The following is a 24,186-nucleotide window of genomic DNA, read 5'->3' on the forward strand; positions in this document are numbered from 1 at the left end:
GTTTCATCGAAAAGCAGTTTAAGGAGTTAAATAAGTTAGACATTGGGGGAGGTTGTATATTCTATCTTATGGACATCTTTAGTAGTAATTATATAGTTAAAAGCTTTTGTGGTTGCTATACATATGTGAAAATACTTTTTTTAAAAAAAATTCTGTGTAGAGGGCAGTTTTTTTTTTTCTTTTGAAATGTGGTTCCCTCTGCTGTCCTAAACCTATGTTCCAACTGTTCGAAACTGATTAATGGGTATATATTTGATCTTTTAATTAAAACATTAATTTGTGAATGATCAACATTCCATAATAAGCTTTTCACAGATTGTTAAGAGAAACAAGTTCTGTGACTCTTAGTAACTACTGAGATTGTTGCTTAGAAAGCAGCTGGGGAGAAAGTTTGCTGTATCTGTTTTTCAGTGGAGAAAATCAGCAGCTAACATCTTCAGTTGAGTTTGTGGGAGTTTGGAATCTTGTCATCTCTTCCCTCAGGTCAGACCTTGATGGACCGTTTCACACACCCTATAGGACAGAAGTTGCAAACTCAAATGATACTAAGAGTGAGAAGGTAGCATAAGTGAATGAAACAGGCCACATTTAAGAAGAATAATGGCATAGGTTCACAGATAAAGATAAATGGCAGCTGACATTTGACACAGTGTGTGTGACAGTTTCTGGAGGGTGGGAACGGGAGCTCCCTGATGCCGTAACTGAAGGCAACTGGGCCTTGGCCAGGCCTCTCTCTTTCTTTGTCTTTGAGAAGCCAGCAAACTTTTATTTTTTTAAATGTAAAGTCTTCCAATTTGTAAATATTCTTACTAATTCAGATATATTACCAAACACGTTGTAGTCCAACACTGTAGGCTGAACAAAGCCCATTTGTGGAGTGTTTTTCTGTTTCTTTTCTTTTCTTTTTTTTTTTTGAGACAGGGTCTTGCTCTGTCATCCAGGCTGGAGTACAGTGGTGAGATCACACGGCTCACTGCAGCCTCGACCTCCTGGGCCCAAATGATCCTCCCACCTCAGCCTCCCCAGTAGCGAGACCATAAGTGTGCGCCACTATGCCTGGGGTTGGGGAGTCTCACTGTGTTGCGCAGGCTGGTCTTGAACTCCTGGGCTCAAGCAGTCCTCCTGCCTTGGCCTCCAAAAATGCTAGGATTATAGGCGTGAGCCAACATGCTCAACCTGGGGTAGTTTTTTTTTTTTTTTTTTTTTTTTTGAGATGGAGTTTCGTTCTTGTTGCCCAGGCTGGAGTGCAGTGGTACGATCTTGGCTCACTGCAACCTCCACCTACCAGGATCAAGCTATTCTCCTGTCTCAGCCTCCCAAGTAGCTGGGATTACAGGCGCCTGGCTAAATTAAAAAAAATTTTTAATAGAGATGGTGTTTCACCATGTTGACTAGGCTGGTCTTGAACTCCTGACTTGAGGTCATCTACCTGCCTCAGCCTCCCAAAGTGCTGGGATTACAGGTGTGAGCCACAGCGCCTGGCCCTGGGGAATTTTTTGACTAGTGGGTTACCTACGTAAGAACTCTGTTACCCAGGCCTCCAGACCACACTGTCTCACTGTGCTGGAGGTGGCCTCCAGTCTGGTGGAGCAGCATGACTGTAAAGTGAAATGCGTGAGTGTGGTTGTTCTATGCTAGGAGCTACATCAACTCCTTCCTGGTGGCCATTGACTGTCCTAAATGCAAGCTGAGATTTTGCTTCTTGTGACTAACGTGCAATTCCATACACTTTTATTTTGTAGATATAGTAATGACTACTCACTGGCATCCTATTTAGTGGCCTTGCTACAGATCCCTAAAGTTGACATCTTTACCAAAGCTGACTGACTGATGATTCCTAAGAAGTTTTTTTTGCTCTTCAACATCTGGCATCCTTCCAGAGCGACAGACCATGCCCGCTGGCAGTTGGGACGCCTGCCATCTTTGTTTTCAATCAGTCTTGGTTTTCAAATGCCACTTTTACCACATTTTAATTTCTAAGTTAATTTCTAAGTTAACTTCTAAGTTTCTAATTTTAAACTGTTAGTTTAAAATTATTATTATCAAGTTAGTTTGTTGTTTGGTTAATTCTGCTATTATAGTGAATGAGGCATGCATGCATCCATAGTGTTTTTAGCTTACAGTTTTCAAATAATTAGACGTATATGAATTGTAGTTCAGAATGAATCATTCACAGACCTTTGGCTAAAACATATATGTATATATCTCCCCTATTTGTGTTTTTGGCTCACTGCAACCTCCGCCTCCTGGGTTCAAGCGATTCTCCTGCCTCAGCCTCCTGAGTAGCTGGGACTACAGGCGCCGCCACCAGGCCCGGCTAATTTTTTTTGTATTTTTATTAGAGACGGAGTTTCACCATGTTGGCCAGGCTGGTCTCAAACTCCTCACCTCAGGTGATCCACCCACCTTGGCCTTGCAAAGTGCTGAGATTATAGGTGTGAGCCACCACGCCTGGTCTAACTGTGATACTTTATAATCACAGAGCTCATTTTCCTACTGGAAAGTGGGTAGTGGGGATAAGTGGTCTCAGATGACTCTTTTGCCTGGAATATGTGGGCTGGAATCAGGGATGCTTGAGAGCTGTTGCTCTGAAAGTGTTGACAGACATGCTATGTCTACACACATGTAGACTGGCAGACATACTGTCTACATGCAGGTGGCACTCCGGCAGACATGTTCTGTGTACACGTGTGTGGGGTCATTGCCAGACACACTATTTCCATGCATGTGGAGGACCACTGACAGGCATGCTATGTCTACATGTGTAGGGGATGTAACGGTAAGATGAAGAAGACTATTTTGTAAACCATTCTCTAGGCTCAGTTGCATTGCTCTGTAGCCATACTTTGCATAGGTCATGGAGGAAGCAGAGTAGATCTGTTCAGCTAATACATGGACTGCCAAAGGTTTAGGCGGCCTTTTCCACAAGGGTAATAGCGATCCTTCATAATCCTACACTACCCCCTCTGCTTTCCTCACCTCGCGTCCTCTCCACGTCCCAGCTGCGCCCTGTTCCACTCCCCTGAGACTGCTCTCCACATGGCCCCGGTTTGTTGCTAAATGGAAAGTTCTCTTCTCTGTCCTTATTTCACCTTTCAGCAGCGTCCCACAACATGGACCATTGCCTCTTCATAAAGCTCTTCCCTCACTTGCTTCTGTGCCTTCACGAAACTTGGGTTTTCCTCTTAGGTCACTAGTTGTTCCTTCTCAGACTCCTTTGCTACCCGACACCTAAATGCAGGGGCACCCCAGGAATTGATCTCGGACTCCATTCTCTGTTCTGGGTGTGCCCCTCCCTAGCAGATCTCATCAGGGCCCAGGATTTTAAATACTGTCTACACACCAGTGATGCTTAAACCCCCAATCTTTAGTTCTGATCAGGCCTGAAATTTCTGTCTCCGATGCCTACCTATTGCCTGCTTTTTCTTAGTTTTCTCCATCACCACTTGCCACAACCACCATCCACTCAGTTGTTCAAGCTGTAAGTTTAGAGTTTATCCTTAATTATTTCCTCTCCCTCTCTTTATCGCCTCATCCAATTCATTAGAACCCATCAGCGTTACTTCCAAAGCATGTCTTACATTGGCCTGCTTCATTTTGTCTCCACTGCTGCAGCCCCAGTTCAGGCAGCCGCTGTCTCTTGTCTGGGTACTCCATTCATGTCCTGACTGGTTTCCCTATGTCCATTCTTGCCCTAAAACCAGTTTTTCACATAGCAGTCAGAGGAATCTTTTATTTTTATTTATTTTGAAATCCTGTCACTCAGGCTGGAGTACAGTGGTGTGATCTCGGCTCACTGCAACCTCCGCCTCCCGAATTCAAGAGATTCTCATGCCTCAGCCTCCCGAGTAGCTGGGACTACCAGTGCATGACACCACGCCCGGCTAATTTTTTGTATTTTTCATAGAGATGGGATTTCACCATGTTGGCCAGGCTGGTCTTGAACTCCTGAGCTCAAGTGATCCTCCCACCTCGGCCTCCCAAAGTGCTGGATTACAGGCGTGAGCCATCGCAGCTGGCCAGAGGGATTTTTTGAAAGTGTGAATCAGATTCTGTTACTTCCTTACTGGTGGTCTCCATTGGCTTTCTCTGTGCTTAAAGTAGAACGCAGACTCCTCTTGCTGGTTCACAAAGCCTTCATGATTTGGCCTCTGCCTGCCTTTTCTGCTTCTTGGATAGAAACTCCTGGAATGCTTTTCTCTCTGATCTTTGCACACCTGGCTCCTTCTCGTCGTTCATACTTAGCATCTAGGTCCCTTCCTCAGAGAGGCCCGCCATCACCCCATCTGAAGCAGCCACCCTATCACTCATAATCCATCATGCTGGCTCTTTATTTCTCTGATATTTTTCTCCCTGCTTCCTCCTGGAGATGTGCGCTTTTCATCATAAAGCAAGGACCTAGTCTAGTCTATGCTAGTCCATAGGACAGTGCTTGGCACATAGTAGGGCTTCAATAAAACTATACTGATACAAAATTGATGGTTTACAAAGGGCTTCCACATACCTTATCTTTAAGGCTCAACAGCACCATAAATTACCTAGGGATCATTATCTCCGTGTTACTGATGAGGTAACTGAGGTTTCAACTGAATGACTTGCCTAAAGTTACATAAGTAACATGGCCAGCAGTGAGAGGAAATGGAACCTGTCCAGAGGGAGAAACAAAGTTTAGTTCAAAATAAAACAAAACTGTATCATAATGTCTCAACTGAAAAACAGACCAACATTGGGCAGACAGAGAATGATGCTCCATCTGCTCACAGCATGTGCCCTGTGCGCTGGGGCTTCCCCTAGACCATTGGAGGGATCCACAAGGTCAAAACTGTTTTCATAATAATGGAACACCACTGGCCTTTTCCACTCTGTTGATACCTGCACTGACAGTGCTAAAGTGACGAATCAAGACAGCAGTGCCCAGATGTACTAATAGTTCCGGATTTCTTTGTCATACACATGGAGAGAATGTCCTTGCTAATAAAGCAGTGAAAATGATGACTTTTACTAAATCTTGACTCTTGAGCACACATCTTTTTCAGACTGTGTGTGCTGCTGCTTCTGCTGCAGGCAAAGCCCAGTGGCTGCCTGGAGGAGGAGCATCTGCTGCCTTCATGGACACAGCATGCCCCAATGGAATCACCGACAGGCCCCCTCTGGATGTTCAGGCCTGTGTACTTGGCAGACGTGTTTCTGAAAATGAACTCAGTGAGCTGTTACTTCAAGGAATACAACTGACAGTATTTGTTGCCAGTCATGAAATTTGAACCTTCAAGTGAAAATTGGTTTTGGAAAACTTGTATCTGCTGCTGTGAACTTGGCAGCTTCCCAAGACTTAAAGATGTTTCCGTGAGATCCATAGTGATATTAATGAATGGAATTAATGTTGTAGAATGAAATGTGCCCACATTTGGAACATTAGCATAATTCAGTGAACCAGTATTTCCAGATGACCAATCCATGATATTACAAAATCGTCCGTGGGTAAAAGATCCATTCAATGTTAGACCAGTGGATTTTAATGTAATAGGGTACAAAAAGTTCACCAGTGGATAGGTGTTCTTGGTTTTGTTTTTTTTGAGACGGCGTCTTGCTCTGTTGCCCATGTTGGAGTGCAGTGGTGTGATCTCAGCTCAGGCCCTCCTATAGCTCCAGATTTCTAGTGCGTGTCCAGAGGGAGATGCACCACCCAGTAGCTCTTGTGCTGGGAGTGGAGGAACACCCAGTCTGTCTGAAGGAACGTCCACTCTGTCTGGCAAGGAGAAGGTGGCCAGAGGTTCAGCCAAGGTGGACAGCTCGTGGGCAATGTCCTGTCTCTCCAGGGCCCTGCTGCCTAGACAGACTGACAGACACGGTAGCACCAAATTATAATACACAGGTATAGGTATCAATCATAGTAATTACAGGTGAGAATGACATTATTATTGGGAGCATCTTGATTTCGTATTAAATAAGTAAATCATTTGCATTGAACTGCATTTATGAAAGAAATCATTCACATTGACCAGCATTAAACTCCCAGCAGCCAGTGACTTCATGTAGTTGGTGATGGGGAACTGCCCCAGGATTCCAGCTGGGGAGTTGTTGTGCATACATTTGTGTTTTGAAATACCTTACTGGCTATGGATGGAGTGGGGCGATTGGAGAGGGGCGAGGCTGGAGGTGGGAGCACCAAGTGGAGAGGAGTTGTGTTAATCCAGGTGAGAAACCCTGGGGGCCGGGCTTGGTGGCTCACACTTGTAATTCCAGCACTTTGGGAGGCTGAGCTGGGAGGATGTAAAAAGTTTTCTTTTTTAATCTAGAGAGATACTTTCTTTGTGGTTCCTGAGACTCACACGAGTGCTTGTGTGATTGTAAGGGCAGTGGCCTTACATGTGGCCACATAGCCACCGTCAGGGCCTCCTATTTCTCCAGAAGTCTGTCTCACTCCTCTCTGATCCCTCTACGGCATCCACAGACAACAAGATCTTTCTAAACACAGACGTATGCACAACGATTCCCTGGCTGGGATTCTGGGGCAGCTCCCCGTCACCAACTACATGCTGAGCCCAGGAATTTGAGACCAGCCTAAGCAACAAAGTGAGGCCCTGTCTCTACAAAAAGTAAAACATAAGCCGGACGTGGTGGTGCGCACCTGTGGTCCCAGCAACTCAGGAGGCTGAGGCCGGAGGCTCGCTTGAGCCTGGGAGGTTGAGGCTGCAGTAGTAAGCTATGATTGTGCTGCTGCACTCCAGCCTGAGTAATAGAGTGAGACCCTGCTTCAATAGAAACAGCAAAAAAAGAAACCTTGGGAGCCACAGAAGAGGCAGCTGCGGTAGGAATGGGCACTAGAGCATGGATCCTACTGATTTAAAGAAGGTAGAAATAGAGTGTGAAGTGGGTGGGTTCCAGTGGGCAGAGTTTGTGGGTCTAGTGTGGACCGGCTGGCTGGTACAGTTCAGCTCTTTTTATTTGCTCTTGAAGTGGATATACTTGTCATTAGTGAGTCTCATGTGAGTTTCAGGAGCCACAAAGAGACCATCTGCCTAGATTAAAAAAAGAAAACTTAAAACATGCTGGCTGGGCGCGGTGGCTCACATCTGTAATCCCAGCACTTTGGGAGGCTGAGGCAGGTGGATCACCTGAGGTCAGGAGTTTGAGACCAGCCTGGCCAACATGGTGAAACCCCGTCTCTACTAAAAATAACAAAAAATGAGCCAGGCATGGTGGTGGGTGCCTGTAATCTCAGCTACTTGGGAGGCTGAGGCAGGAGAATCGCTTGAACCCGGGAGGTGGCGGTTACAGTGAGCCAAGATCTTGCCACTGCACTCCAGCCCGGGTGATGGAGTGAAACTCCGTCTCATTGTTTTGTTCTGAAGAGCTGTGGAAGAGTCTTGAAATGGATACGAACACTTCCTCCTCATTATCACCCTGTGGAGTTCTAGAGCTAGAGTTTTAACAAGATAGCATGTGGATTACACACAGGATCTGTCCTCCAGGTTTCTGACTCTATCCTCCTCTTATTCAAATGACTTTAAAAAGGAATTTTGGAGGCTAAGGTGGGAGGATCACTTGAGGACAGGAGTTCAAGACCAGTCTGGTCAACATGGTGAAACCCCCGTCTCTACCAAAAATATAAAAATTAGTCAGGCGTGGTGGTGGACGCCTGTTATCCCAACTATTTGGGAGGCTGAGGTATGAGAATCACTTGAACCCGGGAGGTGGAGGTTGCAGTGAGCCAAGATCATGCCACTGCATTCCAGCCTGGGCGACAGAGCGAGACTTTGTTAAAAATCAATCAATCAGTCAATCAATCAGTCCAAAAATAAAAAGGTATTTTGGTCATCTACAATACTTGTTTCAGGAGAGCTGAAGTTTGATACCTTTTCTAAGTCTAAATATATGGAAAATGGCCGGGCACAGTGGCTCACGCCTGTAATCCCAGCACTTTGGGAGGCCGAGGAGGGCAAATCACTTGAGGTCAGGAGTTCGAGACCAGCCTGGCCAACATGGTGAAACCCTGTTTCTACTAAAAATCCAAAAATCAGCTGGGCATGGTGGCAGATACCTGTAATCCCAGCTACTCTGGAGGTTGAGGCAGGAGAATCACTTGAACCCTGGAGGCAGAGGTTGCAGCGAGCCGAGATTGTGCCACTGCACTCCAGCCTGGGTGACAGAGCGAGACTCCGTCTCAAAAAATAATAATAAATAAGTACATAAATATATGGAAAATGCCATTCCAGTAAATATTTGGCATTATAAAGCAATGCTTTAACTGTGTTCTAGACTGGGGACAGTGGCTCATGCCTGTAATCCCAGCACTTTGGGAGGCTGAGGCGGGTGGATTATTTGAGCTCAGGAGTTTGAGACCAGACTGGGCAATGTGGTGAAACTCTGGCTCTACAAAATACGAAAAATTAGCCGGGCGTGGTGGCGTGCGCCTGTGGTCATAGCTACTCGGATAGCTGAGTCAAGGGGATGGTTTGAGTCAGGGAGGTCGAGGCTGCAGTGAGCTATGATCGTGTCACTGCCCTCCAGCCTGGGTGACAGAGCTACACCCTGTCTCAAAAAAAAACCCTGAAACCTTTAAACTTGTCACGTACTGGTAGGTGTGACTCTGCAGAGAATTTTCATGCCTTTAGAGGCAGAACAGGAAACAGCTGAAGAGGAGACAGTCCCTAATAACAAGTTTGAATTTTACCCAGCTGTCGGTATATTTTTCAGGTGCGTTTATTGTTCTTGACTAGTACTTTTTGTATTTTAAAATGTTGATGTAATTTCAAACTGACAGGAAACTTGTAAGAATAGTATCATGAGCGTCCCTATAGCCTTTGCCCAGGTTCCCAGATTGTTTACGTCTCGCATTGTTTACTGTCGCCCTCCATTTACATATTCAGATTGAGTTAGAGATGCCGTCCCCCTTCTACTCCTAAACACCGCGTCTATCTCCGCAGAGGAGGCTGTTTTCTTACGTAAGCACAGTGCAGTTGTGAGAGTCAGGACGTGTATCACGGACATGTGCTCCCGGCCCTCTGCAGTTCAGAAGGTCAGGTGTTGCTGTGTGCCCAGCACTGTCTTAATTATGTCCCGCCCATCACCCAGGATCACGCGTCGCATTTGGTGGTTGTGTCTGTGTAGCCTACCTTAATCTAAAGGAGTCTCTCAGTCTGTTTTAGACTTTCTTGACCTTGATTTTTTTTAATTGTGGTGAATTTACCATCTCGACCTCTTTTTTTTTTTTTTTTTTTTTTTTTTTTTTGCCATACATCTGCCTTTATTATGAGCAGCAGGTGGGACACTTCCAGCAACAGTAAAAAAAAAAGTAATTTACAAAAGCAGGGGTTCAGTGAAGCCATCTGGTTGTTACCCTTGGGCGCTCACACGTAGATGCCAACCCAGAGCAGCAGGAAAAGGACTCCAAAGCCCATGAAGAGTGAGGCCACCAAAGAGATGAGGAGCTCTTTATAGATATCACGAGTGTACTTGGTAGAGGTGACCTCGTAAACGAAGAACCAGGCGGTGAAGAACATGCCGATGGCCAAAAGCACCACGGTCAGATGGGGGAAGACAGCCGGGTTCACTGGGCTGGTGTATCTGCTCATGGCCTCAAGCTCCATTTTGCCCCGCGCAGGCTAATCCGCCGCTCCCCCATCTCGACCTCTTTCAGCACACAGTTCAGTGGCAGTAAGCACACCCACATGCTTGTGCAGCCGCCACCAGCAGCCATCTCCAGAAGCTTTCCATCTTCCCAGACTGAAACTGTCTCCATTAAACACCAACTCCCCATTCCCCTTCCCCAGCCCTTGGTAACCGCTGTTCTACTTTCTGTCTCTGTGAACTCGTTGGCCTTGCATGTTGTAGATTGTCCTGACTTTGAGCTGCCTGGTCTCTCCTCATCCTCACACTGAGGTGGGGCATTTGGGATAATGATGCGTCTTTTTCCGTGAATCCCATCAGGAGCACATGGCGGTGCTCTGTCCCGGTGCTGTAATGCTCATTTGACCTGTTACCATCAAGCCCTTTCTTGCTGAGTGGCCGCCTCCTGGCTGATGCTGCCGTTCTGCCATACCTGTTTAGGAGCATGTCCTGGCTTTCCAGCATAGCCAGAGGGCCCGAGCTCACTCCGTGCCCTCCCTGCCCCGGTCCTGGAATTAGCCTTTCTCCAAGGAGCCTGGTTCCTGTTAGTGGCGAATGGCATTGAGAAGCCAAGAACGTGTGCATTGAAGAGCTGGGGCTGTGTGCCAGGCCCTTGGTATGGCACGCGTCTCCTGTTGGTTGGCCCTCTGAGCGGGAGAGAGGATGGCACTCTCTGTGTCTTGTTTACCTCTGTTTCTCTGTGCATGCTGGAAACCATGGATGTGCAGAGAGCTCCAGTACAGCTCCTCACCATGATCTGTTCTGCCCTTCCCGCTTTTCCTGCTACCACTCCCTCCCCAGCCATGGGAAACCAGCTCCATTGTCCTCAGTTAATCACCGGCTCAGACCTGGAATGCACAGAAGGGAGCCTCCGAATGGCTAACCCTGGCCACTTGGGAAAGCAATGCTATAAGAGGTTGACTTCATTGTTTTCTGAGGTAAACGTTACATATGGTGAAATGCATAGACCCCAGCTATCTGAACAGTCGGCTCATGCTGTCTAAAAATAAGTGTCAGCATTAGTCAGTGTTTTGTGGGGAAATCGCTGTTGTTTTACATGGATGGCACTGCACGTAGGGTTGCATGGGGTGAAGGGGATGGAAGACATGGTCGTGGCCCTGTAGGAATTTACATCTTATTAGAGAAAAACAACATCCTTATATGCAGCTGAGTGAAAGCACAGTGCAGTCATGATCTATCTGTGTTTGAGTAACAAGGTAGCGATTCCAGGAATTCTGCTGCTGGCCGTTGAGATGGTGCCTGTTCTGTACCAGAGACTTGGCTGAGCGCCTTGCTGGATGGACTGTGGAGTCCATGGTGGCTGAGACGAAGATCTGTGTACTCAGGTGGAGTGGCTGGGGGAGCAGGGCGGAGGATGGACAATGAATTCACAAATGACTGATTCATAGAATTTAGTCATTCAGCTACTATCATCGAGCCCCTTCTCTGTGCCAGGCACTGGGCTAAGTGCTGCAGGTACCGTGGGGAGTAATTCTTGCCTTGAAGGTGTTTTCCAGTCTATCAGGGCAGATGGATGACAGTGCAGGAGGCAGCGTGTGAGGTGGCGGCAGCTGGACGGGCCGGACAGAGACAGGTCTTCTGGAGGTGGGAGCTCTAAGCCAGTAGCTGAAACAGAACGGAGGGGAGAGGGCGGAAAGTTCAGCCGGAGGAACCGGGATGTGCAGGAGCTGGGAGGTGAGTGAGTGGGGTCTTCAGGGAAACGCTGTTGGGGGCCCTCCTGCGAGGGGCCTTCCCTCGCACTGTGGGAGCCGGCTCATGCCTGCCCCGTGCTCTGTGCCGCCATTCCCTTCCCACACTGCCACTCCCTGACACTTGGCTACGTGTTTGTTTTGTCTCCCCACTAGGATGTTGTATAGAGAACAGGGACTCTGTGTTCACCACTGTGTCCGAGGCTGTTCCCGGGGCGACTGGCAGTCAATAGGTGATCAATAACTGTTTGTTGAGTCAAGGAAGGGAGCAGAGACGCTGAGAAGAGAAGAATTAAGACACCTGGGAACCGGCGGGCTAGATAGGACAGATCCTGACCGGCTTATAAGGCCACAGGAATTTGGATTTTATCTTAAGGACAAGTAAGAAAGCTTTTAAAGCAGGGTGGTGACATGTTCAGAATGGCATTTTATTTTATTTTTAATTTTTTTTGAGACAGGGTCTCACTGTTACTCAGGCTGGAGTGCAGTGGCACAGTCACCGCTTACTGCAGCCTCGACCTCCCTGGTCTCAGGTGATTCTCCTGCCTCAGCCTTCTGAGTATCTGGGACTACAGGCATGTGCCACCATGCCTGAGTAATTTTTGTATTTTTTGGTAGAAACAGGGTTTCACCATGTTGGTCAGGCTGGTCTTGAATTCCTGGGCTCGAGTGATCCACCACCTCAGCCTCCCAAAGTGCTGGGATTACAGACGTTAGCCACCGCGCCCAGCCCAGGGGATGGCATTTTACAAAGATCTCTGGCTGCAGACTGGGGTGTGTGAGTATGTGTATATGTGTCTGAGTGTGTACATGTGTTTATGTGTGTGTGACTGTATGTGTGACTGTATACCTGTAAGTGTGTATGCATGAATATGTATGTGTTTGTGTGAGTCTGTGTATGTGTGAGTGTACGTATGCTTATGTGTATGCATGTGTGTTGATGTCTGTGTGTGTGTATGTGTGTACGTGTTTATGCATATGTATTTATGTGTCAGTGCGTGTGTATTTGTGAGTATATGTGTGTGTGAGGGAGGAGCATGGTGTGGGGTGGGGAGGCTCTTGAGGGTAGGAGGAGATGAGGGTCTGGTAGCAGCTTGGGCTGGGAGTGACAGGCCTGGCAGCCGCAAGAGCCCCTGGAAGCAGAATTGAGACCCTTGGTGACTGCTTGGGTGCAGGAGGAGGTAGGGTGACACACAGCCTCCTAGTTGGATGTAGGAGAAAAGCAAGATACACCGGGCATTTGGAAAGCCAAAGAACACGTGTTTGCTTGTGAGAACTTACAGAATGTTTTGGTGGGATGTGTTGAAATTGTTGCCTAAAACGATGGCTGATCTTGTGCCCTCGATGTCTGGCCTTCATTTGCCCCTGCTACCCCTCGCTCCCCCGCTACCCCTCGCTCCCCCGCTACCCCTCGCTCCCCTGCTTGGGGGCTGGGTGGTCTTGACAGTTTCCCCAGTACACTGTGAGCATCTTTTAGTTTGATGTTTTCTTGGAGAGCTTTTTATTTTATCCTTAAAAGTAGATCAGACAAGGCCAGGCGTGGTGGCTCATGCCTGTAATCCCAGCATTTTGGGAGGCCAAGGCGGGTGGATCACTTGAAGTCAGGAGTTCGAGACTAGCCTGGCCAACATGGTGAAACCCCGTCTCTACTAAAAATACAGAAATTACCTGGGTGTGGTGGCGCACACCTGTAATCCCAGCTACCCAGGAGGCTGAGGTAGGAGAATCGCTTGAACCTGGGAGGCAGAGATTGCAGTGAGCCGAGATTGCACCCCTGCACTCCAGCCTGGGCAACAGAGCAAGACTGTCTCAAAACAAAAAACAAGGTAGATCGGACAAGCAGTTTAAAGATATATCAAAACAAAAGTACTGTCAAAAAGTTAAATCAGATTTTTCCTGGATTTTCTGTAAGTCCTTGCTAAGGTTCAGATTTAGTTTTCAGCTAGGTGTGACCGTTGCCTGCCTTGTCGCCGATGTCCTGAAGATGCTTCCGTGTTGGCACATGTGGCTTCATTGGGTGGGCTACCATCCTGCATCAATAGTGGGTTGTTTCGATGGTTCCTGGTCTGTTGCTGGTCTGGCCTGGCAGGTGGCAGAGCTTGGGTCAGACCCGCAGTTTGGCCTCAGGGCTCAGGCTCCAGAGAACCACTGTGCAGCCTTTTACTTCATACACACAGCTCTTTTCACCAAGATGTGTTTTTACTGGGTCAGCCAGCATGAATGTTTTCCCTGAAGAGTTTTTTTATTATTTTTTTAATTTTTTTTTGTTTTTTTTGTTTTTTTTGTTTTTTTGAGACGGAGTCTCGCTCTGTCGCCCAGGCTGGAGTGCAGTGGCCGGATCTCAGCTCACTGCAAGCTCCGCCTCCCGGGTTCACGCCATTCTCCTGCCTCAGCCTCCCGAGTAGCTGGGGCTACAGGCGCCGCCACCTTGCCCGGCTAGTTTTTTGTATTTTTAGTAGAGACGGGGTTTCACCGTGTTAGCCAGGATGGTCTTGATCTCCTGACCTCGTGATCCGCCCGTCTCGGCCTCCCAAAGTGCTGGGATTACAGGCTTGAGCCACCGCGCCCGGCCGCTTGTTTTTATAAATAAAGTATTTTGGAACACAGGCCCATTGTTTGGGGATGGTCAATGTTGATTTCGTGTGACAGTGGTAAAGTTGAGAAGTTGAGGCAAAATCTGTATGTCCCACAAAGCCTAAAATATTATCTATAGCCCCTTTACAGCAGGAAGTTTGGTGACCCCTAGTCTAGAGAAGCCTTTACTTTTGGTCTAGTTTAGTGCTGTGCCTAATGCTGTGGCCTTTGAGTCTCTGCTGATGGTGCTTCATGAGGTCCCTTCATTCTTCCTCGTTGGAGCTTGAATGTGTCTCACTCTGTTCCGCTTCTCCTTCCCCTGTGGTTGCTCTTTACCTGGCCTCCTGGAGTCTAACCAGCAGCACGCCGTGCCTCGTATTCAGACAGGGACTCAAGGGGCCCAGCTCCGTTTCCGCCTCCTCCTTGTGGCTGTCTCCTCGTTACTTGCCACTCTTGTTCTGGCTGTTCTGGCCGTCATGAATTCAGATCTCTCTCTCCTCAGCTCAGTGACTGTCATGGTCTGCACAGGCCCCTGTCTCCATGCGGAAAGCTCTTGTGTCATGGGGCACACCTCATTTGTCTTCCCTCTCTCAGGGGCCACGTTCCTGTATGACACGTTGTTCAATGCCTGAAGAAGTGTTTTATGTATTGTGTTCAGTTTTCTAGTTGTGTATGGTGGAAGGGCTAGGCTGTTACTACTTAGTCTATCTCTTCCTGGAAGTGGCAGTCCCCCTAAGTATGATATAGAAGGGGCAAATGAAAGAAAGTGCTAGATAGATGAATGACACGACGAGATCACCTTTTATTAAGTAGGTTAGAGTAGCTGATTGTTGATTTTTTTTTTTTTTTTTTTTTTGAGACGGAGTCTCACTCTGTGGCCCAGGCTGGAGTGCAATGGTGCGATCTCTGCTCACTGCAACCTCCGCCTCCTGGGTTCAAGTGATTCTCCTGCCTCAGCCTCCTGAACATCTGGGGCTACGGGTATCCGCCACCATGCCTGGCTAATTTTTGCATTTTTAGTACAGACGGGGTTTTACCATGTTGGCCAGGCTGGTCTCAAACTCCTGACCTCAAGTGATCTGCCTGCCTCGGCCTCCCAAAGTGCTGGGATTACAGGCATGAGCCATCGTGCTCGGCCTGATGGTTTATTCTTTGCAGTTAATAAGTTGTTATGTATTAATGAGTTGTTCTTTCACTGAACCTAATTTTCCCCCTCCAGTGGAGTTTCACTTTCCAACTTTCACACGAAATTAATATTTAAGATTACATTGGTATATCACATTAATAGTACAGATTAAAGTTTGGAAGAGTTCAGCTTTCATAATCCCTAGACAACTAATTTACAAGGCTAGATTTAGAGTTTCTCCTTTCTCTGATAGAAACATTTGCATTTCATTTGGGCTTTATGAAGCCAGGTAGGTCAGAGGTTGAAACGGAAATAATTGTTAAACACGTAAGAGGATTTAAGGATAAAATCCTCCTGTTTTGGTGTTACAGATCTAAATTGGGCACTCAGTCATGTAGTGCTAGAGTGCCGGATTTGGCTCGCTACCTTAAAGATTTAGTTAATTATACAGAAATCCTCTTCTGGTGTTAATAATTGTTCAAGTCCTATAGAAAATGGTCTAATTGTTCTTTTCATTTAGCTATTTTGTTTAAGAAGGTCCTTTCTAGTCTGATTTGATTTCTTTCTTTTTTAAAATTAGGAAGTAAAGAGTACAGAAAACATCTATTTACAATTCCATCAGTATTTATAAAAACATGTGTTCCCCCAGCCCAGTCAAGATATAGAATATTTCAGTACCCTAGGAGTTCTTTATGTGTTGCACCTTGATCACAGTTACTCCTTTTCTTCAAGAGGCAAATACTTTTCTTCCTTTTATTGGCAATAATTATTTCTTCACTTTTCTTTTGAGATGGGGTATCATTCTGTCTCCCAGACTGGAGTGAGGTGGTGTGATCATCGCTCACTGCAGCCTCAGCCTCCTGGGCTCAATTGATCCTCTCACCTCAGCTTCCCAGGTAACTGAGACTACAGGTGCACACCACCACACCAAGCTAATTTTTGTATTTTTTCTAGAGATAGGGCTTCATCATGTTGCCCAGGCTGGTCTCAAACTCCTGAGCTCAAGCAATCTGCCTGCCTTGGCCTCCCAAAGTGCTGGGATTATAGGCGTGAGCCACTATGCCCAGCCTCTTCACTTTTCTTAATGGTTTTCCTACCTATGCGTGCATCTTTAAAAACTGTACTTCAGTTTTTCGTGGTTTGCTTCTTTTCTCAGTATCATATTGATAAGAATCAGGTGGGTTGAGAAAAACATTTGGGTATGCTGTAGGCGTAGAGTAACTATTTTAAATTCTTTTTTAAACAAAGAATCAGGTGGTTGAATATCTGTTGTTTACTTCTATGTAATATCTCATTTCATGTATATATCACAATTTACTTATCCATTCTACTGCTGAACAATGTTGAAATTAGCATTATTTATTTATTTAGAGAGAGTCTCACTCTGTCACCCAGGTTGGAGTGCAGTGGCACCATCATGGCTCACTGCAGCCTCGACCTCCCGCGGTCAGGTGATCTTCCCACCTCAGCCTCCCAAGTAACTGGGACTACAGCCAGGTGCCATCACACCCGGCTTCTTTTTCTTTGTATTTTTTTGTAGAGATGGGGTTTTGCCATGTTGCCCAGACTGGTCTCAAACTCCTGGGAGAAGTGAGCATCCTCATATTTTCTGGGACACATAAGCAGGCATAAGATATAAGATCACTGTATATTTTCTTCTCTTTTTTTTTTTTAAATGCCTGTTGAAGTCTTTCCCCCAGTTTTCTGTTGAGTTGTGTTTTTCTTACTGATTTTAGGAGCTTTTACATATATTGAATGTGCATTATAAATACCTCCCAGCCTGGGCAACATAGTGAAACCCCATCTCTACCAAAAAAAAAAAAAAAAAAAAAAAAAAAAAAAAATTAGCCGGGCATGATAGTGCGCATCTGCAGTCTCAGCTGCTTGGGAGGCTGAGGCAGGAGGATGGCTTGATCCCAGCAGTTCCGGCTGCAGTGAGCCGAGATCGCACCAGCACACTCCAGCCTGGGTGACAGAGTGAGACCCTGTCTCTAAAAAACCAAAACCAAAACCGAATTCCAAAATCTTTCTACTCGGAGGCTTGTTTTTTCACGTTCCTTATGGGGTCTTTTGACATTCTCCATTTTAATGTGGTCTGATAATCATTCTGTTCCTTTTAAGGTCAGTGCTTTTTTTGCATCTTGTTTAGGAACTCTCTCCCTTGATGGCATGAAGGTAATCTCTGATATTGTCTATTATGGCTTTATGCTTTTTCTTTCCCATTTACGTTTTGTATAAACTTTGTGTATGGTTTAAGGTAGGGATCTAGTTTCCCATGTGGATATCTAGTTGTTTTAGTAGATTTTTGTGAAAAGCTCATCCTTCTTCCTCAGTTGCAGTGCTCTGTCATAGGCCAAGTGACCAGTGTAGGTCTGTTTGGGACTTTCTGTTTATCCCATTGATCTGCTGGTGTCATTGGTCAGCCCTAGCACCACTGCGTCTGCTTTAATTACTAGGGCTTTATAAAATATCGTGTGAAGGAAGCACTTGTTTTTCTTGAGAATGTCTTGGTTATTCTTGTTCTTTTGTTCTTCTTATAGGTTTAACAATTAGCTTGTCGAGTTCAAAGAAAGAAAATTTGGGGGGTATTTGATTGGGATTGCATTGAGCCTATACATCAATTTGGGCAGATTTGATACCTTTTCAGAACTGAGACTTCTGGTCCACATGCGTGGCATATCTCTTATTTAGATAGGTCTTCTTTAATTTCCCTGAATTAAGTTATATACTTTTCCCTGTAGAGGTGTTGCCCATCTTTTGTTGGAATTCTTTTAAGTACTTGATATTATTTTGATGCTGTCCTAAGAGGCACCTTTAAAAAATTTAAACTTTTAGCATGTTATTTGGTAGGTATATAAGAATAAAAATTATTTTTATCTATTGCTTTATATGCAGCATTCATGATATCTCCATGTCATCAGGAGCCCCGGCAGCCATGCACACAGCTTCCTGCCCCCTTGATCCTGAAGAGTGTGTAAGGCTGCTGGGGATGGGATGCAGTTATGTGAGGGGTGTGGATGCAGAGGAACCAGCTGTGGTTTCATGCTGGTCTTGACTGTCATTCTAATCATGAGGCCACCTTACACCTCTACTCCAGGACATCCACAGATCAGAAGGCTCATGGGAACCCAGGTGGAGAATCAGCTCCTAGCAGCAGCCTTCCCCGTTTATCTTAACTGGTGCATTTCCAGGGCAGCAGGGCTGCGAGAGTCAGCCCTACAGCTATCTGCCCACATGCCTGGGTCTGGGGAAGGTTTGGGCTTCATGTCAGTTCTTGAGTTCCCGAGAGTTCGTGTCCAGGCTGGGAATAAATTGTTCCGCAAATGCCTGGTAGAACTTGCCCGTGAAGTCATGTAATCCTAAAGTGTTGTTTGTAAAAAAGTTTTTAAAGTTCTGATTTAAGCTTTTAATTTTTTTTTTTCCTTTTTGAGTCAGTTTTGGTAAGTTACATTTTAAGAAGACTTTGTTGATTTCATCTAGGTTTCAAATTTATAGGCATAAAGTTGTTTGTAACATCCTCTTATGATCTTTTTAAAGTCAATGGGATTGTAGTAATGTTTCCTTTTTATTCCTGACATTGAGATTTGTGTGTCCACTCTTTTTTTTTGTTTTGGTTTTTTTGAGACAAGATCTTGCTTTGTCATCCAGGCTGGAGTGCAGTGTTGCGATCACGGCTCACTGCAGCCTTGAACTCTTGGGCTCAAGTGATCTTCCCCGCTTAGCCTCCCAAGTAACTGGGACTACAGAGGTGTGCCACCATGCCCAGCTTATTTAAATTTTTATTTATTTATTTATTTATTATTATTTTTTGTAGAGACAGGGTCTCCTTATGTTTCTTAGGCTCATCTTGGAACTCCTTGGGCTCCAGTGATCCTCCTGCCCTGGCCTCCCAAAATGCTGGGATTACGGATGTGAGCTACCATTCTTGGCCCCCTAGTTTATTTTATATCTTATTATTTTCTTCTTTCTACTTCCCTTGCGTTTGTTTTATTGCCTTTCCCACATTCTTGAGGGGGAGATTCTTGAGATGAGTACTTACCTTACTAGTTTTCAGCCAATTGTCTTTTCTTTTTTTTTTTTTTGAGACGGAGTCTCATTCTGTCACCCAGGCTCTCAGGCTGGAATGTAGTGCAAGCTCCACCTCCCGGGTTTACACCATTCTCTTGCCTCAGCCTCCTGAGTAGCTGGGACTACAGGCACCCGCCACCTCGCCCGGCTGGTGTTTTGTATTTTTTAGTAGAGACGGGGTTTCACCGTGTTAGCCAGGATGGTCTCGATCTCCTGACCTCATGATCCGCCCGTCTCGGCTTCCCAAAGTGCTGGGATTACAGGCTTGAGCCACCACGCCCGGCCACCAATTGTCTTTTCTTTTTTTTTTTTTGAGACGGAGTCTTGCTCTGGAGTGCAGTGGCCGGATCTCAGCTCACTGCAAGCTCCGCCTCCTGGGTTTACGCCATTCTCCTGCCTCAGCCTCCCGAGTAGCTGGGACTACAGGCGCCCGCCACCTCGCCCGGCTATTTTTTTTTTGTATTTTTTAGTAGAGACGGGGTTTCACCGTGTTAGCCGGGATCGTCTCTCGATCTCCTGACCTCGTGATCCGCCCGTCTCGGCCTCCCAAAGTGCTGGGATTACAGGCTTGAGCCACCGCACCCGGCCACCAATTGTCTTTTCTAATGTATGCACTTAACATTTAAAAATGTAAATGCTTAGTGGCATTCAACAAGTAGTAGTTTTTAAAAACAAATTTATTTATTTATTATTTATTTATTTTAGATATGAGGTCTCCCTGTGTTGCCAAGGCTGGTCTTGAACTCCTGGCTCCTCCCGCCTTGGCCTCCCAAAGTGCTGGGATTATAGGCATGAACCACCATGCCTGGCTGGATATACACTATTTTTGTTCAGTTCAAATTATTCTCTAAATTTTATTTTGACTTGATCAATTTATTATTTAAAAGTGTTGTAATTTTTAAACATAGAAGACTTTTCCTAGGATTTATTTTTGATTTCTTAATTGCATTTTGATCGAAAGACATCTGTGTCAGCAGGGCGGTAGCAGGTGCACTGCACGTCTGTAGGGGGAGCCATCCACTCCATTGCTGTGTGCGAATGGCGCCCCCTCGTGTTGCGGATGATGTAGGTTGCACCGCTGTGTGCACACGCGTGCATGCATGCACATGCTTGGAATTTCAGCTGCTCTGTGCCTTATGGGCCTGTGTGTGGTGAGTTTTTGTAAATGTTCCCTGTATACTTGAACACGATGCATGTGTACAGCTGTTGGTGCCACCTTTTATATGTGTCCATTAAGTCAAATGTTTTATTTGTGGTGTACAAATCATTTACACTTTACTGATTTTTTTGACTTTGTCTATCAGTAACAGAGAGGTATATCAACACTTCTCACTATCATTGTAAATACGTCTAATTCTCCTTATTAGACATATTTAGACATAATTCTCTGTCCATTTGTGCTTCATTTATATTTTGAGGCCATATTGTTGTAAACCTATTGTATCTTCCTGGTGAGTTGAGTCTATATTGTTGTAAAGTGACTCTTTATCCCTAATGAAACCTTTTGCCTTACAGTCTGTTTTGTCTCAGGATAGTTACACTAGTTTTCTCTTGGTTAGTGTCAGTCTTGTTTATTTGTCCTTTTATGTAAGTCAACACTTCTGTAGCCTTATATTGTTCATATGTCTCCTGTAAACAGCTTGTAGTTGGATTAAAACAGATCAGTCTGATGATTTTTGTCTTTCAGTTGGAGCACTTAGTCTACATTGGGGCCTAAATCTGCCATCTCTTTTGTGCTTTCTATTTATCCTTCCTGTACTGTTTTTTTAAAATGCCTTTTTATGGATTGAAAATATTTAATTTCTTTCCTTTTACTATTTTTGAAGCAGTGCACTGTTTTTCTCTTGTAATAGTTTCTTAGAAATTATAGTAGGAATACTGAAAATGGTATAACGTCCGTTACGATCTTTATTCTTTTCTTAGACAATCCAAGACTTAGGAAATTATTTAATCCATTTGTTTCTTATATGTGAGTATTGCTGTGTACAGTATTTTATTTTTTAGCACCCCAAGTTACCATCCTTGTTTTTGACAGTCATTGTTCTTTCAGGCTGAGGCACATACTTTTGACTCTTCGCTCTCCTTTCCTTTAGCATCTCAGAACTTTCCTATGAGGCCGCCTACTTTGACTGAAAGATTTCAGAATTCTTTTCTCATGATAGTCTACTGATGCCGCATTCACTTCGTTAGTCTGAAAATATCTCTTTTTGTTTGTTTGTTTTTGTTTTTTTGAGACAGGGTCTTGCTCTGTTGTCCAGGCTAGAGTACAGTGGCGTGACCTTGGCTCACTGCAACCTCTACCTCCTGGGTTCAAGCGATCCTCCCACCTCAGACTCTTGTGTAGATGGGACAACAGGTGTGTACCACCATAGCCAGCTAAGTTTTTATATTTTTTGTAGAGGTGGGGTTTTGCCCTGTGGCCCAGGCTTGTCTCGAACTCATGGGCTTAGGTGATCCACCTGCCTCGGCCTCCCAAAATGCTGGGATTACAGGCGTGAGCTCCCATGCCTGGCCTCTGAAAATATCTTTATTCAGTCATAATTATTATTATTTTTTTTTGAGATGCAGCTTTGCTCTTGTTGCCCAGGCTGGAGTGCAGTGGTGCGATCTCAGCTCACTGCAACCTCTGCCTCCCAGGTTCAAATGATTCGCCTGCCTCCGCCTCCCAAGTAGCTGAAATTACAGGCATGCACCACCGTGTCTGGCTAATTTTGTATTTTTAGTAGAGATGGGGTTTCACCATGTTGATCAGGCTAATCTTGAACTCCTGACTTCAGGCGATCCTTCTGACCTGGCCTCCCAAAGTGCTGTGATTATAGGCATGAGCCACCACACCCGGCCTCAGCTGTCATTCTTGAAAGGTATTTTTCCTAGGGATGGAATTCTAGAGTCATGTTTTCCTTTAGACTTTGAGGACAGCTGGTACTACAGGTGCATGCCACCACACCTGGCAAGTTTTAAATTTTTTTGTAGAGCTAGGGTCTCCCTATGTGGCCCAGGCTTGTCTTGAACTCCTGGGTTCAAGCAATCCTCCTGCCTCGGCCTCCCGAAGTGCTGGCATTAGAGGCGTGAGCCATTGCGCCCGACTCTCCAGCTTATTTACAATGCTTTCGACAGAAGTCATTGAAGAATTGGGTAAGTGTACAGTCAACACTTTTCATCAAGCAATAGATAAAGAGGTAGCAGCAGGGTGTCATGGCCAGCGTGTCATGCTGTGTGGAAGCTGCCGGTCCAGCTCTGGAGCCAGGCTTCTCAGTGCTGTGTTTCAGCAGCTTGCTCGTCTCCAGTGCCATTCTCTTCAAAGGGCCTTGGACCTGCAGCCCTCCTAGAGGGAGAGGGTGAATCGCTAAGATGCAGAATGGGCTTTCTTTGTCATCTGGAAGACCTGCGCTTAATGAAGCAGTGTCAGTTTGAACACGCTTACGCTTGTGAAAACATGTTTAGGTTATTTTAGTTGATTGAAGGCAAAATATGGCCTGACACTGGGATGTGCTGTGAAGCCAAATGCATCAGACCCTGGCTGTGGGCTTTTCTGGCTGTGTGAATAGAGTACAGCTTCCAGACTGAGGCAGAGGTAGCCTCTCTGCTCTTGAGCTGTCTTTAAACAGCGCCCCGTTTAAAAAGATTGCACGTTACATTGGAGTTTATTCAAGGTGCGTGGCTGAGATAGTAAAGGGATGCGAACTGTCATCTGAGGAACTGCAGTCGGGAGCTGGGTTGTTTAGTGTGGAGTGAAGGATCTTCCATGAGTGAGTGGTGTGGGTGGGGCGGAGGCGGCACATTTCACTCCAGATGTCAACAGTCATTGCAATGTTGGCACTGCTTTGGTCCTGAGTTTCAAGGGAGGAAATTGAAGGCTTGAGAGGTGAAGTAGTTTGCAGAAGGTCCCCTGAACTCAGGCCTGAATGTCTCCCAAGTGGTGTGAGCGCTGAGGGAAGAGAGGGATATCTTGCAGTCGTGATTTCTGACCAACACAAACTGTCCCGCTTCCCAGCATGGCCAAACAGCAGGACAGACGTGGCTGCTTTCCGTGGGCTCTGTGGCTTCTGATTTATGTGTGTCTTTTCTCTTTGAGTTGAAGCATTAGAAGGTGTATCCACCAAGATCTAGTAAAGAAGACAGAGAACACACCGGGTTTCTCAACCAAGGGGATTGAGGTAGGGAATTGGTTTTACAGGCGTTTGAGGGGCTGAAAGGGCGAAAAGGAAACCTTGGCTGAGATGGTAACTGCAGGAGGCAGCCGCTGCCGCTAGGGCTGGGGGAACAAATAGAAGAGGCTGGAGTTACTAAAATCTAGATGGCTAGAGAAGGGGCCCAGTGAGCTGGGGCTTGGGCCACTGAGGTAGGGACACAGCCTGGCGCTTGCTGGCACCGCTGCTAGGTGCACAGTGCGGGGGCCTGGGAGCAGAAGGAAGCGGGAGGGCGTGGGGGCGGCCGGCATCTGGGAAGGGAACCATCCTCTCTCCTCGCCTGCCAGCCTCCCTGGGGGGTCCTGGACGCGTTTGAAGTTCATGCGGTAGCAGTAATTTTAGGGTTTAGCTTTGTCCCCTTGCAACTCTCCTTACTTGTTTTGTCCCCTTGCAACTTATAACCACCTTACACAGGTACTCTGCATTGCACTCAGCGCAGGTCCTCTGGGTTGTTGTTTACATACGGGATCTGAGCCTCTGCGCTTTGCCCGAGGGAGGGCCTCAAGGACTTTGTGGATCCCTTCCTGATCTTTTATTTATTTATTTATTTATTTATTTATTTATTTATTTATTTTGAGATGGAGTTTCGTTCTTGTTGCCCAGGCTGGAGTGCAATGGTGCGATCTTGGCTCACCTCAACCTCCACCTCCTGGGTTCAAGCGATTCTCTTGCCTCAGCCTCCCGAGTAGCAGGGATTACAGGCATGTGCCACCACCCTGACTAATTTTGTGCTATTAGTAGAGACGGGGTTTCTCGATGTTGGTCAGGCTGGTTTTGAACTCCCGATCTCAGGTGATCCGCCTGCCTTGGCCTCCCAAAGTGCTGGGATTACAGGCGTGAGCCACCACTCCGGCCCTTCCTAATCTTTATGGCAAGAGGTTTTTGCCACAACAACACTTCACCCCTGACT

At 46.1% G+C, this 24,186-nt stretch overlaps 2 protein-coding genes and 2 long non-coding RNA genes across 7 annotated transcripts in view; 2 read left to right on the forward strand and 2 right to left on the reverse strand.

Annotated features, from left to right (window-relative positions):
- Window positions 1–24,186, forward strand: part of RPTOR (regulatory associated protein of MTOR complex 1) — a 412,728-nt gene that overhangs the window by 2,309 nt on the left and 386,233 nt on the right. The gene's annotated exons all lie outside the window — the stretch shown is intronic.
- On the reverse strand, window positions 1,182–11,318 carry LOC144336065 (uncharacterized). Its single transcript, XR_013407486.1, has 3 exons — window positions 9,632–11,318; window positions 8,344–9,199; window positions 1,182–1,391 (listed from the first exon to the last, which is right to left on the reverse strand). It is a non-coding gene; the product is annotated as an uncharacterized LOC144336065 (long non-coding RNA).
- LOC144336078 (uncharacterized) lies at window positions 3,940–7,038 on the forward strand. Its single transcript, XR_013407501.1, has 2 exons — window positions 3,940–6,022; window positions 6,516–7,038. It is a non-coding gene; the product is annotated as an uncharacterized LOC144336078 (long non-coding RNA).
- On the reverse strand, window positions 9,235–9,624 carry LOC100689487 (transmembrane protein 258). Its single transcript, NM_001244602.1, is given in 1 exon segment — window positions 9,235–9,624. A coding segment is annotated over 1 exon segment (240 nt). The 5' UTR covers window positions 9,591–9,624; the 3' UTR covers window positions 9,235–9,350.

The sequence above is a fragment of the Macaca mulatta genome, chromosome 16 (assembly GCF_049350105.2).
Source record: "Macaca mulatta isolate MMU2019108-1 chromosome 16, T2T-MMU8v2.0, whole genome shotgun sequence".
Lineage (NCBI taxonomy): Eukaryota > Metazoa > Chordata > Mammalia > Primates > Cercopithecidae > Macaca > Macaca mulatta.